The 21,663-nt window shown below is 35.2% G+C and overlaps 1 protein-coding gene across 3 annotated transcripts in view; it reads left to right on the forward strand.

Annotated features, from left to right (window-relative positions):
* The window catches only part of LOC105212558 (zinc finger protein Elbow), a 90,173-nt gene extending 68,926 nt beyond the window's left edge, over window positions 1-21,247 (forward strand). For all 3 annotated transcript variants that reach the window (XM_029040347.2, XM_054226506.1, XM_029040349.2), the window contains exon 4: window positions 19,359-21,247. In XM_029040347.2, coding sequence (XP_028896180.1) covers window positions 19,359-20,951 — 1,593 coding nt within the window. In that variant the 3' untranslated portion in view covers window positions 20,952-21,247. The remainder of the gene's footprint in view (window positions 1-19,358) is intronic.
* Window positions 21,248-21,663: the final 416 nt, after the last annotated feature.

Raw genomic sequence — 21,663 nt, forward strand, 5'->3', positions numbered from 1 at the left:
CCAGCCACATGACAGTTTTGTCCAAGTGCATTAATTTCTTATACAAATAAACGAAAAACATTTTCATTTATACACATCTTTTGAACAAATATGCTCCTTTTTAAATAAATACTAATTCCAAATAAATTGTGATAAAAATATTTTTAACTGCACCTTTGTAGGCAGCGCTAATTGCTAATGTAAACCACATGTTAGATTTAACAGAACCGCGCGCTCAAAATATCCAACATTTGATAACTCAAGTAAGTCATTTACGAAAGCACTTATTAGTACGCTGCTAATAGGTGATAATATAAATGCTGCCTAAACAGTAACAAATTTCGGAATAAATAGAAAAAATGGAAAACACATTGGCATTCAAGGGAAATAACAATGCAATAACATTAGCAAATATTGGCGTTAACACGAAAATCATACCAAATGTGGGTTTGTTAATGATTTCGCCGCCAACAATCTATTGATTATGCACACACAAGTATGTATGCATGTATGTACTTTTTGCGCCCTCCTCTGCCAACAATGGAGTCATCCAGTGAAGTGAAGTGAAGTCGTGTAAATGTCACAGCGGCATATGCCATGTCATGCTGTCACTGTCAAAATATGTCATTGTCAGCATATTTGATGGATGCTAGCTACCGCCAAGATGTAGCACATACACACAAACAACAACAACAACTTGCAGAGTAAAATAAAAAAGATGCAACAACAAGTAGGAAGGGGGCGAGAGAAATGTGTTGTGGCGCGCCTAAATGCCAAATAAGCTGACAGCGTGTTGTTTACCGCTGCTATATTGAGTGTCGCTGCTATTTATTTGCTTTGGCTTCGGCATCTCATCGCTTTTATGAGTTACGACATACGAAATGACACACACATACTCACAGAGGTACTCACATTGGCTGTGTCATTGTTTGCGCAAGCAGTTATTGCCGGAGTTTTAATTTGTACAGCAAACGCACACACGCACACTCACACACGCATCCCTATTTATTTATTTATGCGTGTATGCCGTGCGTCGCTTATTTAGCTCTTAAGTCGCACTTGCAACTACTCATATGCGTTGTCGGTTTATTGTTGGCACTTAGCCGTTTTGTGTATTTACGCAACGTGTGTTCTACGACTTGGCTTATTTGCTGCTTTTATTAGTTTGCCTTATTTTATGATTATTGTTGCGTACATTTTGTTTTTATTAAACTTTATTGTATTTACATGCATTAATTTGTGTTTATTTTCGGCCTTTTCGAGGAGTGAAAGAGCGTATAATTTTTAAACGTGACGAATTTTCTTGACTGTGGCATATGTGGTAAAAATGTATAGCATGTGTTATCATATTATGAGGTGCTTGAAAATTAGTTCTATTTGAACGTGTATGGAGGTATAGTTATAGACGCCGAAATCAGCTCACCGATTTTGTTGACGTCTTTATTATAGCTTCACTAAAACTAGAAGATTGTTTTGTTATGGTATATATTATCTAAACAGAGTTGCCACTTGATTAAAGCAAGCATTATTTTAATAGGTAAAAAAAATATATGTCGAGTGGACGCGAAGGAATATAATATTAGATATACAAATATTTTTGATGGAGTTGCCACTTATTTCAATACTTTTTTTTGATAGTTAAATAATGACTAGAACAAATATTATATCAGAAATTTATTAAAAAAGATGGAAATAAAAAGAATGTTAACTGGAGTTGCAACATGTCGGAAGAATAAATTTTATTTTAATAATTAAGTAAATAATAGATACAGAGTGGAATTTATTTAAAAAAGAGTAAGATTGCAATATGCACCTTCTTAAAACTCATTAGTTTTATACTCAAATGTAATAATTCGTTTATCTTATAAATTCTTTTGAAAGACTTTATGCATTTAAACACTTTGCAAGTATCTTATAAAACTCTCTTCTACAAAAAATATTTTAAGCTATAACTATTTTTAAACCAAAATATAGTACAGCGGTATTCCGAAATAACGAATACATTTTTTCGTTAATTCGAGTACTCACTTAAGGGTACGATTTTCAATTAAAGTGGGTTAAATATCCGAAAATTGTTTTAGTAAATAATTTGTCAAAAAGACATAACAGAACAATTGACATATATCAAATTATTTTTTTATTACTAATACTCGTAAATTTCTATAGACTAGTATATTCTTCCAAAATGGACGATTTCAATACATGTCTCTTCATGTTGTTCGTTAAACCGAGTACTTACAAATCCCCGATGTTCGTTATTTAATCTTGTTCGTTATAAGCAGTTCGGAAAACTACTGTATTTCAGATTCTCTAAATTTTATTTCCTTGTAAATTACAAATTTTCAAGAGTTTTCAATATGTTTTTTGTCATAGACCACCCGAGTGCTGGAACAAACTTGCAAAAAGTTCACTCAATCGGTCTGCCTTTAGGTATTTTTTCTTCGATTAGTAAATAGATAGAACTTTAAATTTATTATCATTTATTAACATATATTTATACGGTATAAATAAAAATGTTAAGCTAAAAATATTGTGTAGAACATGAGCATTGTGTTACAGCGTTCTGAACAACACCGCCTCGAAAACATGGGCTCGCACTTTCTCCACGATCCACCGGCTGATTGGCGGCGTTTTAATACCTGCGATATACCAAAAATTGATGTTTTAGTGAACATTTGAAAAAAAAATCGATTTTTTTAGTTTTTTGAGAATTTGATTGATAATAGAGCGTTCCATGCGTTTATCTGTGATGAATGCACCCAACAAATTTCAAGTTGATGCAAGTTTGAAACACTCAATTTTGAGAAAAACGCGTTCAATGTTTCCAGCTGCCAACTCAGCGCTTATTCTAACTTTAATGTGTGAAAATATATTTATATATAATTAATGTTTCAGGGATTTCTCAACGTCTTTTTTCACATCTATGAAATAAAAATAAAATTCAGTGGCAAATCTAGTTTATGAACTAAATTTGATTGTGAAAGAAAAGATCGGGGAGTGAAGGTTAAACTTCTTAAGGGAGTCATCCCATGTGATGGGCTAAAAAATAAATATTTTTCTTTTAGCATAAATTGCTTTCTTAGCATGTCTAGAATACGGTAGTAAAACAAATAATGAAATACGGTATTGAAAGGTTTTAAAAGTTCAGTTTTAACACAATCTACTATATCTCACAAATCACTTAAAGCAATATATAATATACCCTATGTAGTATATAGGAACTTATCAGCAGTGACACGAATATCATGCCACTCTATAAAGTTACTCAGACAGGCACACGGTTATTTGCTCAAGCCCTATTTAAATTGTGTTGTTTTCTTTGGCGTTCCACGTCTTTCTTTTTCACTTGACTACTCACTTTCATGCACACAGTTTATTTAGTTATTTGCATTCTTTGTAGATATGGCCGCTACAATTCACTGCTTTTCTTATTAGTCAACTTATGACAATTAGTTTGTTTTGCTATTTGCACAGTTTGTATTTATTCCTTATACAAGTGCTTGAATTGCCATGAAAATGAAAAAAAAAAAAAAAATAATCATAAAAATAAATAAAATTATATACACAATTGTACACTTATGTATGCTTAAACGTGTACATATTTACTTTTGACATTATTACGGTCGAGTGAAAACAATTTTTTTTTACACTTTTTATGGCACTTATTTAGTTGTCGACTTTACACTGGTCTTTGCTGTTATTTATAATTGGAATTAAAGTGTTTTATTTAATTATATTATTGCCTAATAGCTTTACAAATTATGTTAGCATGCTGTTTAGTAGCATTTGAATTCGACAAAGTCAAATTTTTCTTTTGGAAAAAAGGGTTAGCAACCGCTATTAATAAATACAATAAAGTAAAATTAAATAAACATACAAATTTTAACATATTTTGTGCATTTTAAACCAACTTCTCTGATAAACCTAAGCCTTGGTAATACTAATTTGGGAATTATTTAAAATTAATTGTTTGCACAACTGTTTATGAATACCAAAGCACACTAAAACCGAGTTTATTTCAATACGAAAATATTGTGACAATAATAATCTATATTTGCGCTAAAAATAGTTGTTATGTCTTCACTAGGAAATTGCAGCTGCGTATGGTGAAGTTATTACCGCAAATATTTAATATTATTGCGTATTTAATTGTTTTAGTTATGCAAACAAGGAGTTTGGAATAACTAAAATTTAAATTAATAACTGTCTATAATTCGCCAAGCGTTAGATAGCAGTGAAGCGAACAAACTATACCAGCTATTCAAACAGTCTGTCAGCAAATGGCGGTACAACCTTGCGCTAATATGCTTGTTTTTCCGCCCCCGAAAAAAAATTAGTAACTGGCCATATTTTAAAAAATTATCAAAACTTATAGGTTTTGTATAACATTTTTTTTTGCCAACTCACATTGTAAAGGGTGATTTTTTAAGAGCTTGATAACTTTTTTAAAAAAAAAAAGGCATAAAATTTGCAAAATCTCATCGGTTCTTTATTTGAAACGTTAGATTGGTTCATGACATTTACTTTTTGAAGATAATTTCATTTAAATGTTGACCGCGGCTGCGTCTTAGGTGGTCCATTCGGAAAGTCCAATTTTGGGCAACTTTTTCGAGCATTTCGGCCGGAATAGCCCGAATTTCTTCGGAAATGTTGTCTTCCAAAGCTGGAATAGTTGCTGGCTTATTTCTGTAGACTTTAGACTTGACGTAGCCCCACAAAAAATAGTCTAAAGGCGTTAAATCGCATGATCTTGGTGGCCAACTTACGGGTCCATTTCTTGAGATGAATTGTTCTCCGAAGTTTTCCCTCAAAATGGCCATAGAATCGCGAGCTGTGTGGCATGTAGCGCCATCTTGTTGAAACCACATGTCAACCAAGTTCAGTTCTTCCATTTTTGGCAACAAAAAGTTTGTTAGCATCGAACGATAGCGATCGCCATTCACCGTAACGTTGCGTCCAACAGCATCTTTGAAAAAATACGGTCCAATGATTCCACCAGCGTACAAACCACACCAAACAGTGCATTTTTCGGGATGCATGGGCAGTTCTTGAACGGCTTCTGGTTGCTCTTCACCCCAAATGCGGCAATTTTGCTTATTTACGTAGCCATTCAACCAGAAATGAGCCTCATCGCTGAACAAAATTTGTCGATAAAAAAGCGGATTTTCTGCCAACTTTTCTAGGGCCCATTCACTGAAAATTCGACGTTGTGGCAGATCGTTCGGCTTCAGTTCTTGCACGAGCTGTATTTTATACGGTTTTACACCAAGATCTTTGCGTAAAATCTTCCATGTGGTCGAATAACACAAACCCAATTGCTGCGAACGGCGACGAATCGACATTTCACGGTCTTCAGCCACACTCTCAGAAACAGACGCAATATTCTCTTCTGTACGCACTGTACGCATTCGTGTGGTTGGTTTAATGTCCAATAAAGTAAACTGAGTGCGAAACTTGGTCACAATCGCATTAATTGTTTGCTCACTTGGTCGATTATGTAGACCATAAATCGGACGTAAAGCGCGAAACACATTTCGAACCGAACACTGATTTTGGTAATAAAATTCAATGATTTGCAAGCGTTGCTCGTTAGTAAGTCTATTCATGATGAAATGTCAAAGCATACTGAGCATCTTTCTCTTTGACACCATGTCTGAAATCCCACGTGATCTGTCAAATACTAATGCATGAAAATCCTAACCTCAAAAAAATCACCCGTTATAATTCATTTTATTTTAGCATACAGTCTAATAATATATCAAAAGTAATTTTTTTTAAGTCCTGTTAATTCGACCACGACCAGATATACTACACTTGTTCGAACACATATTGTTAATGTATAATAATATTGTAAATTTAAATATATTTATTTCTTAATATTTTTTAAACATTCTTAAAAAATATATCCTAAGTAAATCTTTCCTTACCTTATTTCTCTCAAAGTAACATTTCTTTTATTTGAATAATTCGATTTGAAAAATTAAACAGATGGCACCACTCCTGAAATTCCATTCCATTGATACACTTTTTTAACTTTTCTATTTTATTACCCTACCAAAAAAAAAAAAACAATTTAAACTATAAATTCAACTTCAGACTTATATCCATACATTAAACTAATATTTTTGACTACTACTTAGGAAATTTCTCTGTCGCTTAATTGATGACAATGCCAGATTTAAAAAAAAAATATAAAGTAAATATTTTTTTATTAAATATAAATAATTTTTTTTAAAGAAACCCATATTAAAAATCTTTTTTGTAATATATTTAGTTTGATAACAATTAGAATATTGAGTTTTGGTTCAAAAATACATTAACTTATTTACTAAATATGTAAAGAAACTAAATTTGAGCTCTCGTTTACTCATTTTCCGGTATTCAAATAATTTAACATCGATATAACTCCACTAGTGAAGCGCGGAAACAGATCAAAGAGCAAACAACAAAAAAAAATTATTCACGTGCTCACTCGAACACCTAACGCTCCAACGGATTGCATTTCATATGCACTTAGCCCATTGAGCTGAGTCACACTCGTTTACACGTCTACTCTGTTATTGCACTGAACTGTCAGTTATCAAATGAAGATTGTTGGTCAATTTGTTAGCGAGCAACTTAAAACAAGTTGTTTTGTCATTACAAACGATTTTGGTTTTTCATTTCGACCGCCAACGAATGATTTCTCAAGTGGATAGCTTCACACGTCAAATCTACTAAGTAACTGACAGTTTCTAAGGCTGACGTTTTGTTGATGGCGGTCTCTTTGATTATAGTAGATATTAAAACAAAAATATTTTAAATGGCGCGAAAACCTACAATATACGAAATAAATTTAAAATTTTTGCCTAAATATATTTTTAATATTATTTTATTATATGCACGATAAAATCTCGCCAACAAATATACCCCACTTGAGAAAAATTGCACTGCGTTTATGCCATAGGATTTATCGGTCAGTGCACGCCATTTTCTGCCCGCTGTCAATATGAGTGATTAAGTGACACATCGAAAAGAAACGCGCCGTCAAAACAACAAAATGTTCAAACAGCGTTGCGACTCAACAAAAAAGCGCTGCTTTTACGGCTCTGCACTTTGACACTTTTGACATGTGGAAATGTTATGCAAATACTTATGGCAAATTGAATGACAACTGAAGTGGTTAATTGGATTGAATTTCATTAGAAATGTTGAACTGAAGTCAGCCGTCCACCACAAAGAGTACAAAACATATAAAACAAGCAGTGGCAATATCCATATATACAAATTTATCGAGGTGTAAGAGTTGATTTTAAAGCTGAAATAGTGCTTTCAGTTTGACAGCTCCACTCAATATGTGCGGTTAGCAAGAAACTTGACTACATATGGTATGTTTATATATATGGACATATAATATGTGATTCTGTCAATTGCAATTTCTGGAAATCAAAGCTGGTAAAAGAAATGTTGAATTAAATATAAAAAAATATTCCAAAAGTTTGAGGTTAGTTAAACTGGAGGTGGGTGAGGGGCAAAGGAACTAATTTCGTATTTAAGAAGGCTTAAAAAAAGAGGTCGGAAATCGTTGTTATTTATTTAGTATTAAAGAAAAAAGTGCAATTTTCTGTTTAAATACAAATAAATTACTTTTCCAAAATTCGTTTAGCTTGTTGAAAGCGGTATTCCAACATTTTGACAATGTTACGATGCTTCATGCTTTATAATAAGCCTAAATATCGGCGATCTATTTCTTGCAACTAATTTTTTGAGGCCTTAGGATAGAAAAATGTCGCTGGGGTCATATCTGGATAATGTGGTGAATGCAGGTCCAATTCAAACCAATTTCAACATCCTTTTCATTTTAAATGTTCCAGATTAAGAACGTTAGTTTTTCTAAGATCGAGTGCAGGAATTAAGAGGAATTGTTTTTATCCATTCAAGACCGTCTCAGTAAGATTTATCACACTGCATGTGTTATAAGTTCTTAATGATGCTTTGAGGCTCTATCCCACGATGAACTTACTCAATATCGATCTTAAAATCTTAAGAAGTTCGATAAATCTCTTTTTAGTTAGTCCTCTTGCACGTCTGCTTACTAATAATATTGATGGCTTTAAAACTGGTTTCAGGAAATGAGGAAAATATATTACCACTTTATATTAAGGGGTTATATACAGTTAGAATTTTCAAAAAATCGATTTTTTTTATTTCATTTTCTTAATGTACATATATTTAAGAATACACACAGAAAATTTCATATCGTTCCGGTGAATATTTTCAAAGTTACAAGCAAATGAAAAATTTGAAAAGGCATTTCAGAGTGCTTTTAAGTACAAGGTCCAAACTTTAAACGCGTTTTTCTCAAAATGGTGTTTTCAAAGTCGGTGACCAACATTACTCGAAAACGGCTAGACCGATTAGTCTCAAATTTTAACACGACCTTCTTAAATATATTTTTTAGTAATTATTCGAAGATTTTTTCTCTCCGATAAATATTTTTTTTTTATAAACAATTTAAGGCCGAAATTTCGGTGAAAAATCGATTTTTTTTTTTAGAAACCGCCATTTTGTCAAAAAATTTTATTTTGCTTATTCCTTCGATTAATTACTAGATTTAACATTATTTTAACGAAATCTGTTTGGTTTTTTAATTTCGGATGATCCAGTTCCGTCTTTTTTGAGAGGAGCTCCTGGAGATCAGCTGTAGCTCTTTTTCAAATAAATATTTTTAATAAAACTAAGTCTTAAAATACAGTTAAAAGATACCATAATATGTGTATAAATTTTTGGATCAATAAATTAAAAAGTTTTCTCAGAAAAAATTCTGGAAAATTCACTTTTTCGAACAGCTAATAAAACTAATCATAAAATTTGAAGATTCAAAAATGCTTATAAATATACAAATAAACAACAACATTTAATCTACGCTTGTGTACGTTTTGCATTTCGAAATGCCATGCAAAACACACCACCCCCCGAAAAGCATTTCTTTGTTACGGAAAGCGGCTGAGAACGGATGAAACGAAAATTAAGAAATGCAAGGAAAATGCTGATGCTGTCAAGCAAGTGTGGGCGTGTGGGTGGCTTTGTTGCAGATTGGTGAGGGTGTTACATTATCGCAAAAAATAGCTGCTATAAATATGAATTACAGGATAAGCATAAAAACGGAAATTGTGTCTTTAAATATCTGCAACGATATAAACAAGTCGCACACACATACATATACACCAATGTATTCATTGGAACTAGAAGGAGCAGCAGCGTTACTGCGCACTTCTTTTCATACACTTTTCTGCACATATATTTATTTGTAGAACACCCTTGAAGACACGCCAAAGTCGACTCACACATGCCCTTGTCACCGGCGCATTGCAAGCGAACTCAAGGAGGCGAAAACATAAACTCACTTTTTAAGCTCAGACGATAGCGCTTTTTATGTATTCGGTTTTATTTCCTACGCTTTTGCTTCCGCACTGCAAAAAAACTGAGTTGGAATTATAGAATAACCGATAAAATCGCATTAAAAGAGTGAAATTGCAGCGAACGTTGGCAGTTGTGTCTTCACTGCCGCGACGAGGGGGGGGAGGGATCCGGCTATGAAAAGCGAAAAACAATTTCACTCATAAAAAGAGCAAAAATAAAATATAAATTTGTATAGTTGTGTGTGTGTGTGTGTGTGCATGTGTCGTAAAAAATGTTTTCATATTATAACCGTCGCGCAAACGGCTCAGCGCCTTACTAGTGGGGCGTTTTTTCGAGGCACTATGTGTGCATGCTCACCACCACCGCTCTGTTGCCTTGACTCTCGCAGACAAAATCGTTTATGGAAATTTAATGGCATTTATGATTTTGATTATGCCAAATATTTTTGCATAAGTGCGCATGTTGGCTTGTATTTCTTCATTTTTATTATTATTGTATTTTGCAGCATTATTTTTTTATGGCGCGTCTCGTTCGCGCATCTCTTTTTTATGCAAATGCATATGAAATTAAATTTTTTGCATGCACATACGAAAGTTTTTATTTCATTATTTGGGAGAGTGTAACAAATTGGCAGGGATTAACGCGGTGGGTGTAGAAAGCGAAAGGAGTGGGAGTGCTGTAGCGAAGTACAATTTCAGTATTCCATAACTCAATAAAATTTATATATGATAATATTTTTTTCTTGCTTCAGCCTTAAACTCGTCTTAAATTTTAGTGTATTTTTAAAAATGCTTACTTTTATACAAAAAAGAATGTTTCAATTCGTCGAAAATTGCAGAGTAGCAAATCAAAAGGGCAACTGGTATAAATGAAATGAATTGGTATAACCAAATAGTAATTGTACAGCAAGAAAGTCACTTTAGTGCGGAATCTACATACTCTCTTGTATTGAATTGTAAATTTTGCTTTTCTTTTTTAATTCCAAGAAAAGTGCGGCTGAGGCTCATCGACATTTGTAACCGTTTTTATACAAAAAAACTTATAATATGAAACTAATAATTATATAATATTGACTTAAGTTGGATTACTGATCATAAAACCAGTTGAGTTTCATATATCGTTTCCATCTTGGATGCCATTTTATAATGTCGATTACAGCGATCTTACAACTTTTCGATTCCGCTTTTGTCATAATTTGCCATTTGCTTCGAAATAGACCTCGAGCTTGGAGATTACCTCTTCGCTGCAGCAAATTTTATTTCCAGCGAGTATACCTCTGAAGTACGAAGACAGAAAAAATTGAATGACCACTGGAAGCCTTGATTCATCTATTTTCATATATGGTCGACAAGTTTCGAGTTTACTATGTTTGAACATCTCCAAACACTGCAGAATCATCGTGGTTTCTTGTAGATGACGAGCTCTAGCGGCACCCAATTTGTATAGTGCTTTAGTATAGTCAAATATTCATACACTATATGTCGAAGACGTTCTATAAGGTTTATCGTTATTCTCACGAGTGTCAAATGAATTTTATAATCATCCTAAAATAAAACCCTGGTGCGGAGTACAAATAAAATGTCCGGTACTCTAATCGAAATGCCTATATGAATGAACTCACTGGAATTTGATTTCAGAACAAAAAATATGTGGTACTTTATTACCTCGATATTGCCCCATAGAAAAGCACTTTTTCAAATGTCGGGTGTTTCGTAAAATTTCGGATCTCATAAGTTTCTTTAAATTCTCAAGAGACCCTGTCATTTACCATTCAATTAGGTAACCTCAATTTGAGATCTCACTAAAAATAAGTCTATTTAGACGCACAAAAATGTTTTGAAAATATTTCGAAAAATGAATACTCATAGCCATATCAAATATAAACTGACTTGTTTTTCCACGGAGAATTTTCCAAAAACACTCAAACACCCACGAATTTTATACTTCTTCAGAAATATTTGTTACCACGTAATTAAAATTTGAATACCAAAAAAAAAAAAAATATACAGTTTTATTAGCAAGCATTTCATTAGCACACACAAATAAATTTATGCCTTATTATACATATATCATGACTAATTTTCAGTCAAAAGTGAAGTGTACGGAAATTTAGTATATGCACACAAACAGTATGTCAGCTGTGATATTTATAACTAAATTACTTTATTTGACAATTTAGTCACAAAATTATGATGGTACACATACGTGATGTGTATTTCGCAAGCTTGTTTACTACCACGATTTAAAAAAACTCTTTTATGACGGTCACTATTCTTTTTTATGATAGCTGTCGCTGCAATCTACTACCATATCACACCATTTAATTTATAATAGGCCATTGTGTGCCGTAAAGAAGGCAAACATACACACAAACACATACATACATACTGCTGCGATGACTTATGGCAACCCTCACGGAATGGTTGAGTGGTCGGTGGCTTGACTGTCACTACGCGTTGCTTGGGCTCTCAAATTGGTCCCGTGTTTGCAAGGCGAGAGGCGCAGAGGGCGTGCTAATGTTGCCATAAGTTCCACGAAAAATATATGAGCCCTAGTAAATATATGAGTGGTACTCATAAGTGTCATATATCACACTCGTCATAATTATTACATGTAGACACTTGAGAAATTTCGCTACGTTAACTGTGTTATACCCTGATAAGTTTTGTATAACCGGGCGTTCGCGCTCTATTTGCTGCTTCGTTTGGCGTCTCCAACTGCGCGCTTGATCTATAGCAGTTTTTTTATATAATATGATACCTATGAGTTATGAGTGTATTTGGCATACTATAGCATCGTATAATTTATAGCGTGCGGCGAAATCGGTTTTATTGCAACAGCTGGTTTTATGGCATAAACTGCAACAGAGAATGAAAATGAAGCTGTAAAAAGATGTGAACATGTGAAGTTCAGCTGTGACAGACAGACAGTCAGTCTGCATGGGTAATGAATTGCTTGCACATATAGAGTTTAAATATAAGTATGTATGTTAAACAGGAATGTATGATCTGCTAACTATTTTTTCAAAATTGTCTAAGTAACCTTCAATGATAAATCAGTCTAGTCAGGCACAGCACCAGTTCAAAACTATGTTGCTATTTTGATTCAAATCGAACTACTCAGCAAACAATCACACCAATTCTCTGGAAAGATGTTTCAACGAGAGATCATAACAATATTTATTACCTGTGTTTTTTTTAATAAGAGGAAGATGAAACTGAACAAAACTCACTTTAAAATCTCAAATATAAACAAAAAATTTAGTTAATGGTATAAAAATACAAAAGCCAAAGACAAGTGTTTCTGAGATATGAATCTTACTGTAATATTGGCGGTGTGAAGCTCACAACTGATCTATGCTAATGTCGTATATAATAGGACACATTAATTGCGCATCTAGTGCTAATTGAGCCCGGAAGGGCCGCACTCATATCGTTGGTACGATGGTGTGCAATAAAAATTCTGGAGATTAGTATAAAATGGAAAAAATAGAAAAGTTCACTTATCAAACAACAAAACTAAAAAAGTAAAAGTAGATTTGTTATTATAGACAGACATTATTACATACATTTATTACTACATACATATACAAATGTATGAGTATGTCCGTTTGACGCTATTCTGTTCACTTCGTGGCAATATTGGTTCCTCTTTTATGACCTAAATTGCATGCAATTTTGTAATTAAATTTATGATTGAATTTTACTATTGCTTTTTATGGGCATAATCGTTATGACGAGTAATTTATGAGTAATTACATGCATACAAACAAAGAATTTCACAGCTTAGCACATACATACATACTCGTCCATACATATATATCAACTGTTGTATATGGTATACATAGTGTGCCACTAATTGGTTTGCTGTAGTCTTCTGTGCACTTTCAATGCTTTGCGAATTCGAAGACGCCTATTAAAATTAGCCGTGCAATAACCTCATAAAATATTTTATTGTTGCACACATAAACCATAGAAATTTATTACGTCTTGCGAAATCAGTGTCGGCAAGTTGCATTATATTGCTTTGAAGTTGATATAGTAGTGGCGTCTATTTTTAGCTGCTTATAAATTTTATATCGCTAATTACTAAATGGTTTTATAACCAGCAACATATATGATAAATCCAGCTGGAAATATCTAGATAATTTTTGAATTTGTATCTCTCAAGAAGATAAAATTTTTTTTTTAATTATTTTTAAATATATACGCTAATTTGATTCGTCAAGCGTTAGAGAGTAGTGAATCGAACAAATTATCTCAGCTGTTGAAACATAGAATCATATAACTGGCTCTTTCCACGGCAAATAGCACCAGATATTCAATTCAGCTCCACGAAAATGTTTCTATTAACAAATATGTAAATATATTTATTTTTTCGACGGGTGACATAGCTTTGAGCTCGGCACGAATAATTGTTTTCAGCTCCTCCATGATCAGAGTACTCCAATAACCCAATAAATGGGCGAGGAGTCAAATTCGATAATTTTGATAGGCAAAGGCACATATTTTTAATCCAGATGATCCAGTGTTGCCGGTCGTGCCCACTTGTTGACTTGTTGAACTCTGTAGCAAACAGACTTTATGAGCCAGCATCCATCAATTAAAAAATCTTAAATAATTACTTAAGTCTGTCACAACAGTTAAACTCATCTAAAATGGTCTAATGGCACCAAAGTATATCCTAAAATCACTACATTTAGCGAAGCTTTGCTTTCTATTTGTATTTGTTTCGACCTTTTCCTTTTCTTTTTGGAGCATCATCAATGGCACAGGCTTTATTTCGGTACAAGTTATTGTATTCAGTTCTTCCATGGTCCGAGGATTGCTTTTACAACAGCTTTATCAACGGCACCTTTTATCATATGTATCAGGGATTTCTCTCTTATATTATCTGTTCTTATCTTAAATTTCTGCCTTTATTTGCTTCAGTTTGCATCTTCTATTTTAGATTCACGAATTCTATTCGATTAATTAAGTAGGATTGATTTTCACTTATGAGATCTGGAGATATCATCACATTTTGCCGGATGTCTGGAACAATTTATAATATATTTTAAAACATTTAAGTAAATTTTTCATTATGAAATACAGTGGAACTTCCATAACTCGAACTTCTATAACTCGAAGATCTCTATAACTCGAACTTTTTAATTGGCAATAGAAGTCAAATTGCCTACAAATTTTCTTCCATAAATCGAACTTTTCGACCAGGGCATAATACAAAATTTAAAATTTTGCTATGGACGGGAAATTTTAAAGGAGTCTCTACATCATATGGAGGCGAACAAAATATATATTAAATATATGATTATCATGTAAAACGATAATCATGTAACAAAGGCAAGGGACATACATACGTCAAAAGCCAATCAAACAAAATTACAGAATACATGTTAACTTGAAGTCTCTCTAACTCGAAGTTTTTTGTGGATTATGGTGATTCGAGTTAGAGAAGTTCCACTGTATTTTGACGGAAATTATCACACTGGTGTGCAAAATATTGTTAGAGTATAAAATTCAGTTTTCGAAAATTCTTAAAAAATCTAATAGTAAAATTTTTCTGAAAAGTAAAGTAATTCCTCGACAAACTAAATGCTCATATATCAGATTTTCAAGTTTTCTCCAAGAAAAGTGAAAGCGCAATTGGCGATGTCTATTTGCACACTCTATTGAGGCGAAATTGGGCACTAAAAAGCAGGCCAAAATAAGCGCGCAATCTTAAACAAGCAAACATTTGTAGAGTTTTATGAATATCCACAACATTCAACACTTCGCAAGAATAATTGCGCCATAAATTAGCCAAAATAATATTGCGCGCGCCACCCAATGTGGCATAGAGCCGGCAGCGGCATAACCGCTAATGTGGCAGCATTGTAACGCTGCACATACACACACATACACTTTTCCCGCTAGCCGCCAGCAATTGTGGGCAATAAAAATACAAAAGCAAAAAAGAAAATTTGCAACACCAAACACATTAAGTAAGAATTATATGCAGCAAATGAGATTTGCCAACGCGAAAGCTTATGAAACGCAATGGAACACTCGTAAATATCTTATCTTTGTGGCGGCTGGCAGTGCAGATTGCATGCCACATCCCTAAGTATGCACAAATGTGCAAACAAAAGTGGCAACATTAAGAATGCGCAAGCAAAAAAACGCGAACCATAAATAAATAAAGCAAATAAATAAAACACCAAATGTGTACAACAAAGGCAAGCAATTCGAAATCACCAAACGCCGAGCAGGAGCGCGAAAGGAAACTAAAAAGACATTAACAAAATCATAAATTCTTATCGCATCTCACAGACGTAACAAAAACAAAGACAACTGGCTTTCGCAGATGACAATGAATATTGCGTAAACCACATGACGATGACGGTGAGCAATTATATAAGAGCAATGAACAACACATTGCGGCAATTGCAAGGAGTAGCAGTGGCAGTTTTTCATTGCTTTTGGCCGATACATACGCTGTGGATCAAGTGAATAGGCGCATGGATTGTCAGAAATTTAAATGGTTGTGACATTTAAAACAAATTGACGATTTTCATGAGATACATATTTTTCTACAAGGTTAAGAAGAATCACAAATTTGGGGATTTAAAAAATTTCCCTTCATTATAGCATTTGATGAAACATATGCAGTCCGCAGAACAAATGCTTCCCGGTCAAAAATTAGATTTTTATTTTGTATCGTAGAGCGGCGATACTAGCCCTGAGTTCACTGACTAAGCGCTCAAGGTTGGTTAAGGAATGCCTATCCTCACTGTCGGTGGTACTGTTATAATTTTCAATTATATTAGTCGGGATTCCTGGCCACTGTGGAAACTCGAGGAATTGTAAGGCTGATGAGCTTGCAAGGTCAAGAACATCAGACTCACTATTAGAAGCATTGAAGCATGTAGGAGTACCGTTGTCCTATTGCGTAGGTCTACCGAGCTCTTCGCCCTCAATAAACCTTACCTCTCCTTACTCGTGGGGATTCCTACTGGCCATTGTCTCATCGGGATCCACACTGTATGATTAAAAATCTTACCGGGCGCTAGCTGTAGAAGCTGCATAGAGGAGGATGTGGTGAAATCATCTCATCACTTTCTTCTGAAATGTCCCGCCTTTGCGAGATCAAGAAAGAGATTTCATGGATCTCACTTTTTCGAGCAGGATCGCGAAATAGCGAATATAGAAGAATATAGAATATAAAAAAAAGAAAATGTAGGTTCAGAGCGCTTATTCGACTCCTAATTGCTAATCTAGGAGGGATCCAGGCTACACAAAAGACTGTATTATAAAGTCTACATGTGTTTCCCTTTGGGAAACAGCCTTACAACCTATCTTAAGTCGAAGTCAGTGCTTTAATCGAGCAAAGGCCCGTTAAGTGATCAATTAACTCCTGTGCGAAAAGATTATAAAGCTGTTAATACAGATCTTTGGGACGCAGCTTCATGTTGTACGATTTTGGTAGAAATTTCGAGTTGGTTTTCTAGCATACATTTCTAACAAACCACTAAATCCTTTTAATTTCAAATAAAGATATCAGTATTAATACCTCATACTTCATACTGCTTTGATGAGTTCACTTCATTTCAATACAATACGTAAAAAAAAATTGCAGAACAAGCTGAAATTTGAGACCAAGATTTAATTAACAAACTGTGAACCTATTCAATTGAGAGTCAGTGTACACATACACAACATCCATATATATTGCCAACACCGAAAACGTTAAAAGTCATAAACATTATGTTGACTTATTACTTACTAACTTAACTTCTCCCCGCCTACTTTTACCTCATACTCGTACAGATTCTTATATTTGTCGGTCCAAAAACACACTTTACTCTTTGTAGTGTTCTCGCACGTTTTTCATTGCGCAACAGTTTTGTTGTATTGCAATTGTCATTTAGCCAAATGACTTGAATTGAGCGAATGTACGCACTGTCAGCTCATACTCCTAATCGACTTCAAGAGCACATACATATATTCTTTTGTTAGTATTATATTTGCCATGTTTCGAGGATACAAATATGTCGATTAGTAAAGTCACATTCGGTCACTTAAGTTGCTGAATCGTAAAACAGAATATACTCACTTTATGTACCATATATGATGGTCTCAGTACAAAAAGGAGCTTTTACATATAAGTACTTATGTTTAGTTAACAAGTAACATGTTTAGAGCAAACTTATACCAGACTATGTATATATATATGTGGCCAGAAGCTCGTAGAACATCCAGAGCGTATTTAGCCTTCGGTTCACAATGAAATAAAGAATAAATATTTGACAGATGCCTTCTGTTAAAAAAAACTTATCGAAACTGTTCAAAAAACTGAATATTGACTATAAAGGAGAAATTAATTATCAGTAACTCTATGGGCATAACAGCTTAGAGTTGAGAAATTCAACGAAATATTAAAGTCACTTAGTTCACTTAACGATGTCATTCTATTTATAAAAACATGAATACATATACATATTTCTAAACTTAACTCAGAGAGAGCAGACTATAGCTATAGTGAGTGCTATCGGCCATCTTGTTGGCGGCTTTTCTATATATAGGGTCACTTAGTTAGTTTACTTCTAATTTTATTTAAAGTTTCGGAAAAGCAATGCCATCCAACTGAAGTAAATAAATTCAATTTGAACAGGCATTCCTAACTCTTTAACATCCAGAAAAGTTACGGACGGGTATGGTTTACATTTTAAAAGTCTTTGATCTATGGCGTCTACGTTTTCCTTAATAGCAAATCATTCGAGAATTTTTGTTTTCCCATATCAATTCTTTGTACATATATGTACTTGTACTATATATATATAGTAAATCCATTCAATTCGTTACACCCTGTATATTTACTCGCATATTTATTTTATGACATTTTTGTTGCCGTCTTTAAACAAACCACAATGTGCAATTTTTATGTGGTTTTTATATGCTGTTAGTACGAACACACTCACACGCACGAACACATAGATGCCAGCGAGTGAGTTTCCGACATTTACTTTCCGGCTTTATTGCTTCTTTGCTTATCTGATGCGAAAACGCATGCATTACGCATTAAAATTTCCCCCTTTGGATCGTTTTCACAGTCTGGCGCGGTAACGATGTTTTGCCCATAAATATTTCAGTGGTTATGTCTCTGTATGTTTGTATGTGTAGCGACGTCTTACAGCACTCGATTTACTTCCGTTTTTATTTAGTTTATCTTTAGATTTTATGTCGTTAATTTTTACGCCACTTGCAACTTGCTTACTGCGAAATCTTGCGCTTACTGACTGCCCACCCAGTCACAATTATTACTGAAATCTTTTTGAGAACTGAAAGTTTCCTAGCTTTAAGATGAGTCAAAAATTCTAGCATTATGCATAATTGGGAATCATGCCCGGTATATTATGCAACACGAATAGACACTTTTGCTCAGAGTGACTAGGCAATAAAAACCTGGGTTCCTACAATAGTGGGGTCTAATTAACAGGACCTGGATTTATATCAAGCCAAGAACTGTCAACTTGGCAACATTCCTCAAAATTATTTGTGAAATTGAAAGTGGAATCTACCTACTCGCTTCAGCATTTTCAAAACCTATTAGAAACTCCAAATTATTCTAGCAAAAGAAAACATAACTAAGAAAACATAACTAAGTAACGAAGACCTCACTTGGCGCACTGCACACTTATTCTTGACAATTATATAGACATCAGGTTCACAAAAAAAGTCGATTGAGCTTATATTGGCTCCTTTTCCGATCTCTCTATAGCGATTGGTTTACAAATGGGGTTAGTCTTTCTTAACTTTCAATGAACTAGTTTCATAAGAACTCAGAACTCTCTCTATTATCTTGGTTATCCAAAAAGTCTAACTTAGTGTATTGTCTCTTAACAGCTCTAATCGACTTCAACATTATTAAAATAAATAATATATTTCCAATACAGAAGCACTTATTTATGATTATTTTCTTTCCCTTTCTTCCTACAGCTGGACGCCAAAAGCAGCCCGCTAGCTTTGCTGGCGCAGACGTGTAGCGCAATCGGTGCGGACACAACCAATCCCAAATTGCTTGCTGCCAATATTGAGAAATCAACCAAATCTACATTGAAGTCCAGCGGTGCTGATGGACGCGATAAATCTTCGCCAGTGAGCAGTCAATCATCGTCCGTATCAACCGGGTCCGTCGAACACATCAAGTCCAGCTTTAAGCCGTATGAGTCGAATAATAATTTAACCAACAATAACCATATGCGAGAGAGACTTGAAGCAGAAACGGAGCGCGCCACCAATCTAAGTACGAGCGCGTCAGCGAACAATTCAAATCTCATCGGTAATGGCGGCCGAGTGCGTACACCAAAGAGTAATGGCAGCGGTGGCATAATGCTATTGAATGGCCAACAGCATGCAGCACAACTGCAGCAGCAACAACGTTGTGATTCAAACCAAAGTGCCACCTCACAACGAGACTCGCCAGCGACTGGCATCAATGGTTTGCGAAAGAGTTCACCAATAGGTACGGCTAGCGCAGTTATGGATCTGCAGCAACGCATTAGTAATAGTAGTAGTCCACAACAACGCGCGTCATCTAAAGAATCGGCAGCGTTAAGTCATAGTATCAGTAGCGCACAGATTAGTCCTAGCGCTGCGGCTGCGGCAGCTGCTGCCAGCCATTCACGTCTGCAGTCCGCTACCGACTCTGCTATAGCTGCAGCCAAAGAGGCGAACTATGTGAAGGCATTGCATGCTGCAGCCGCAGCGGCGGGCGTGCCCACAACGAGCGCGGGTTCGCTGCCAGGAAGTGCCGCTTACTATGCTGGCTATCCGGGTGGCAATCCAACGAGTGGCTTGTCTTATCCCATGGACGTAATGACTGCTAGTGCGCTCATGTCACAACATCATCCGATGTTCAAGGCGGCCGCAATGCATCCCTACTTGAATTACGCGCGTCTGAAGGGCATCGATCCGGCCGCTTTGATGACACCGAATATCTGTCGGGATCCCTACTGCACCGGCTGTCCATCCTCGCCACATTTTCTCAACAAAGCCGCTGGCCAACCATGCCCGGCTGGTTGTCCACAGTGTGAGAGTAACGCCGGCAAATCATCGTCGCTGGGTGGTGGTGGTTCTTCGGCAGCAGCTGCAGTCGCCGCAGCGGCTGCCTCATCATATCATGCACAATTGGCTGCGCTGGCCGCCGCCTCACAAATGCCGTACGTTTGTTCGTGGATCAGCGCGGACGCGGCGTACTGTGGCAAGCGTTTCGGCACGTCCGATGAACTGTTCCAACACTTGCGTACGCATACCGCATCGCTGCCTGATTCAGTGCTGAGCGCTGCTGCAGCAGGCGGCATACCACCAACGCATCCACTCTTTCAGCGCACCTACCCAACGCCACCATTGAGTCCCCTCTCTGCGGCACGCTATCATCCTTACGGCAAACCCTCCATGCTGCCGCCACCGCTAGCTTCGGCACCTGGCGCTTTGAGTGGCCTGCCAATGCCGCCACATGCGGCGCTAGCGCAATACTTCGCGCCCTATTCTCTATACGGACCGCCGCGCATGGGTTCGTCCCATCCATAGTAGGAGGCCGTTAGCGGAAGAACGCGCGAAGTCTACAGAACGCATTTGAAGTAAGTGGGCAGGTTTTGCTGAATGTATCACATATTCTTAATAACTTCAGTCAATTTTGACATTGAATGTCCTCACGCTGATAATTCCTCAAACCGGAGGGAAATATTGTAAATGTAAATGGCGCGATTCATAAGCCGCCTAAAGTACTAGTGATGTAATTTATGGTACGTGTGTTATGTATGCACATATGTATATGTACATATGTATAAAATAGAGCATGCTAATATTTGTACTGCATGTAATTATAATAAAGTAATTAAAGTAATTATCGTAATTGTAAAGAGCGTTTGCAATAAATAAAAGAAGAATTATTTATTTTATTAACTAAACTAATTAAAAATTTTATCAAAGGAAATAATGAATAAAATAAATTGTATGTATGTATAATCCAAATGTCAAATCATAAGCCGAAGCAGCGTTGTTGTATATTTTAAAGTGTAAACCACAAATGTAATTAAATTACAAATAAACATAATTTAAGATTCAATTAAGTCATCATCAAAGAAACAATAAAACCACGTCAAATATTAAAATATTTCAAACAAAACATATCGTAGAATATTTATTTAATGAAGTAGAAAAAGGTGAGTCAGATTTTTTCTCCCAAAAGAAAGTATTCAGTAGTGGTGCCTTCGTACGGAATCTTTCAGTAATTATGGTG

The sequence above is a fragment of the Zeugodacus cucurbitae genome, chromosome 3 (assembly GCF_028554725.1).
Source record: "Zeugodacus cucurbitae isolate PBARC_wt_2022May chromosome 3, idZeuCucr1.2, whole genome shotgun sequence".
Taxonomy (NCBI): Eukaryota; Metazoa; Arthropoda; class Insecta; order Diptera; family Tephritidae; genus Zeugodacus; species Zeugodacus cucurbitae.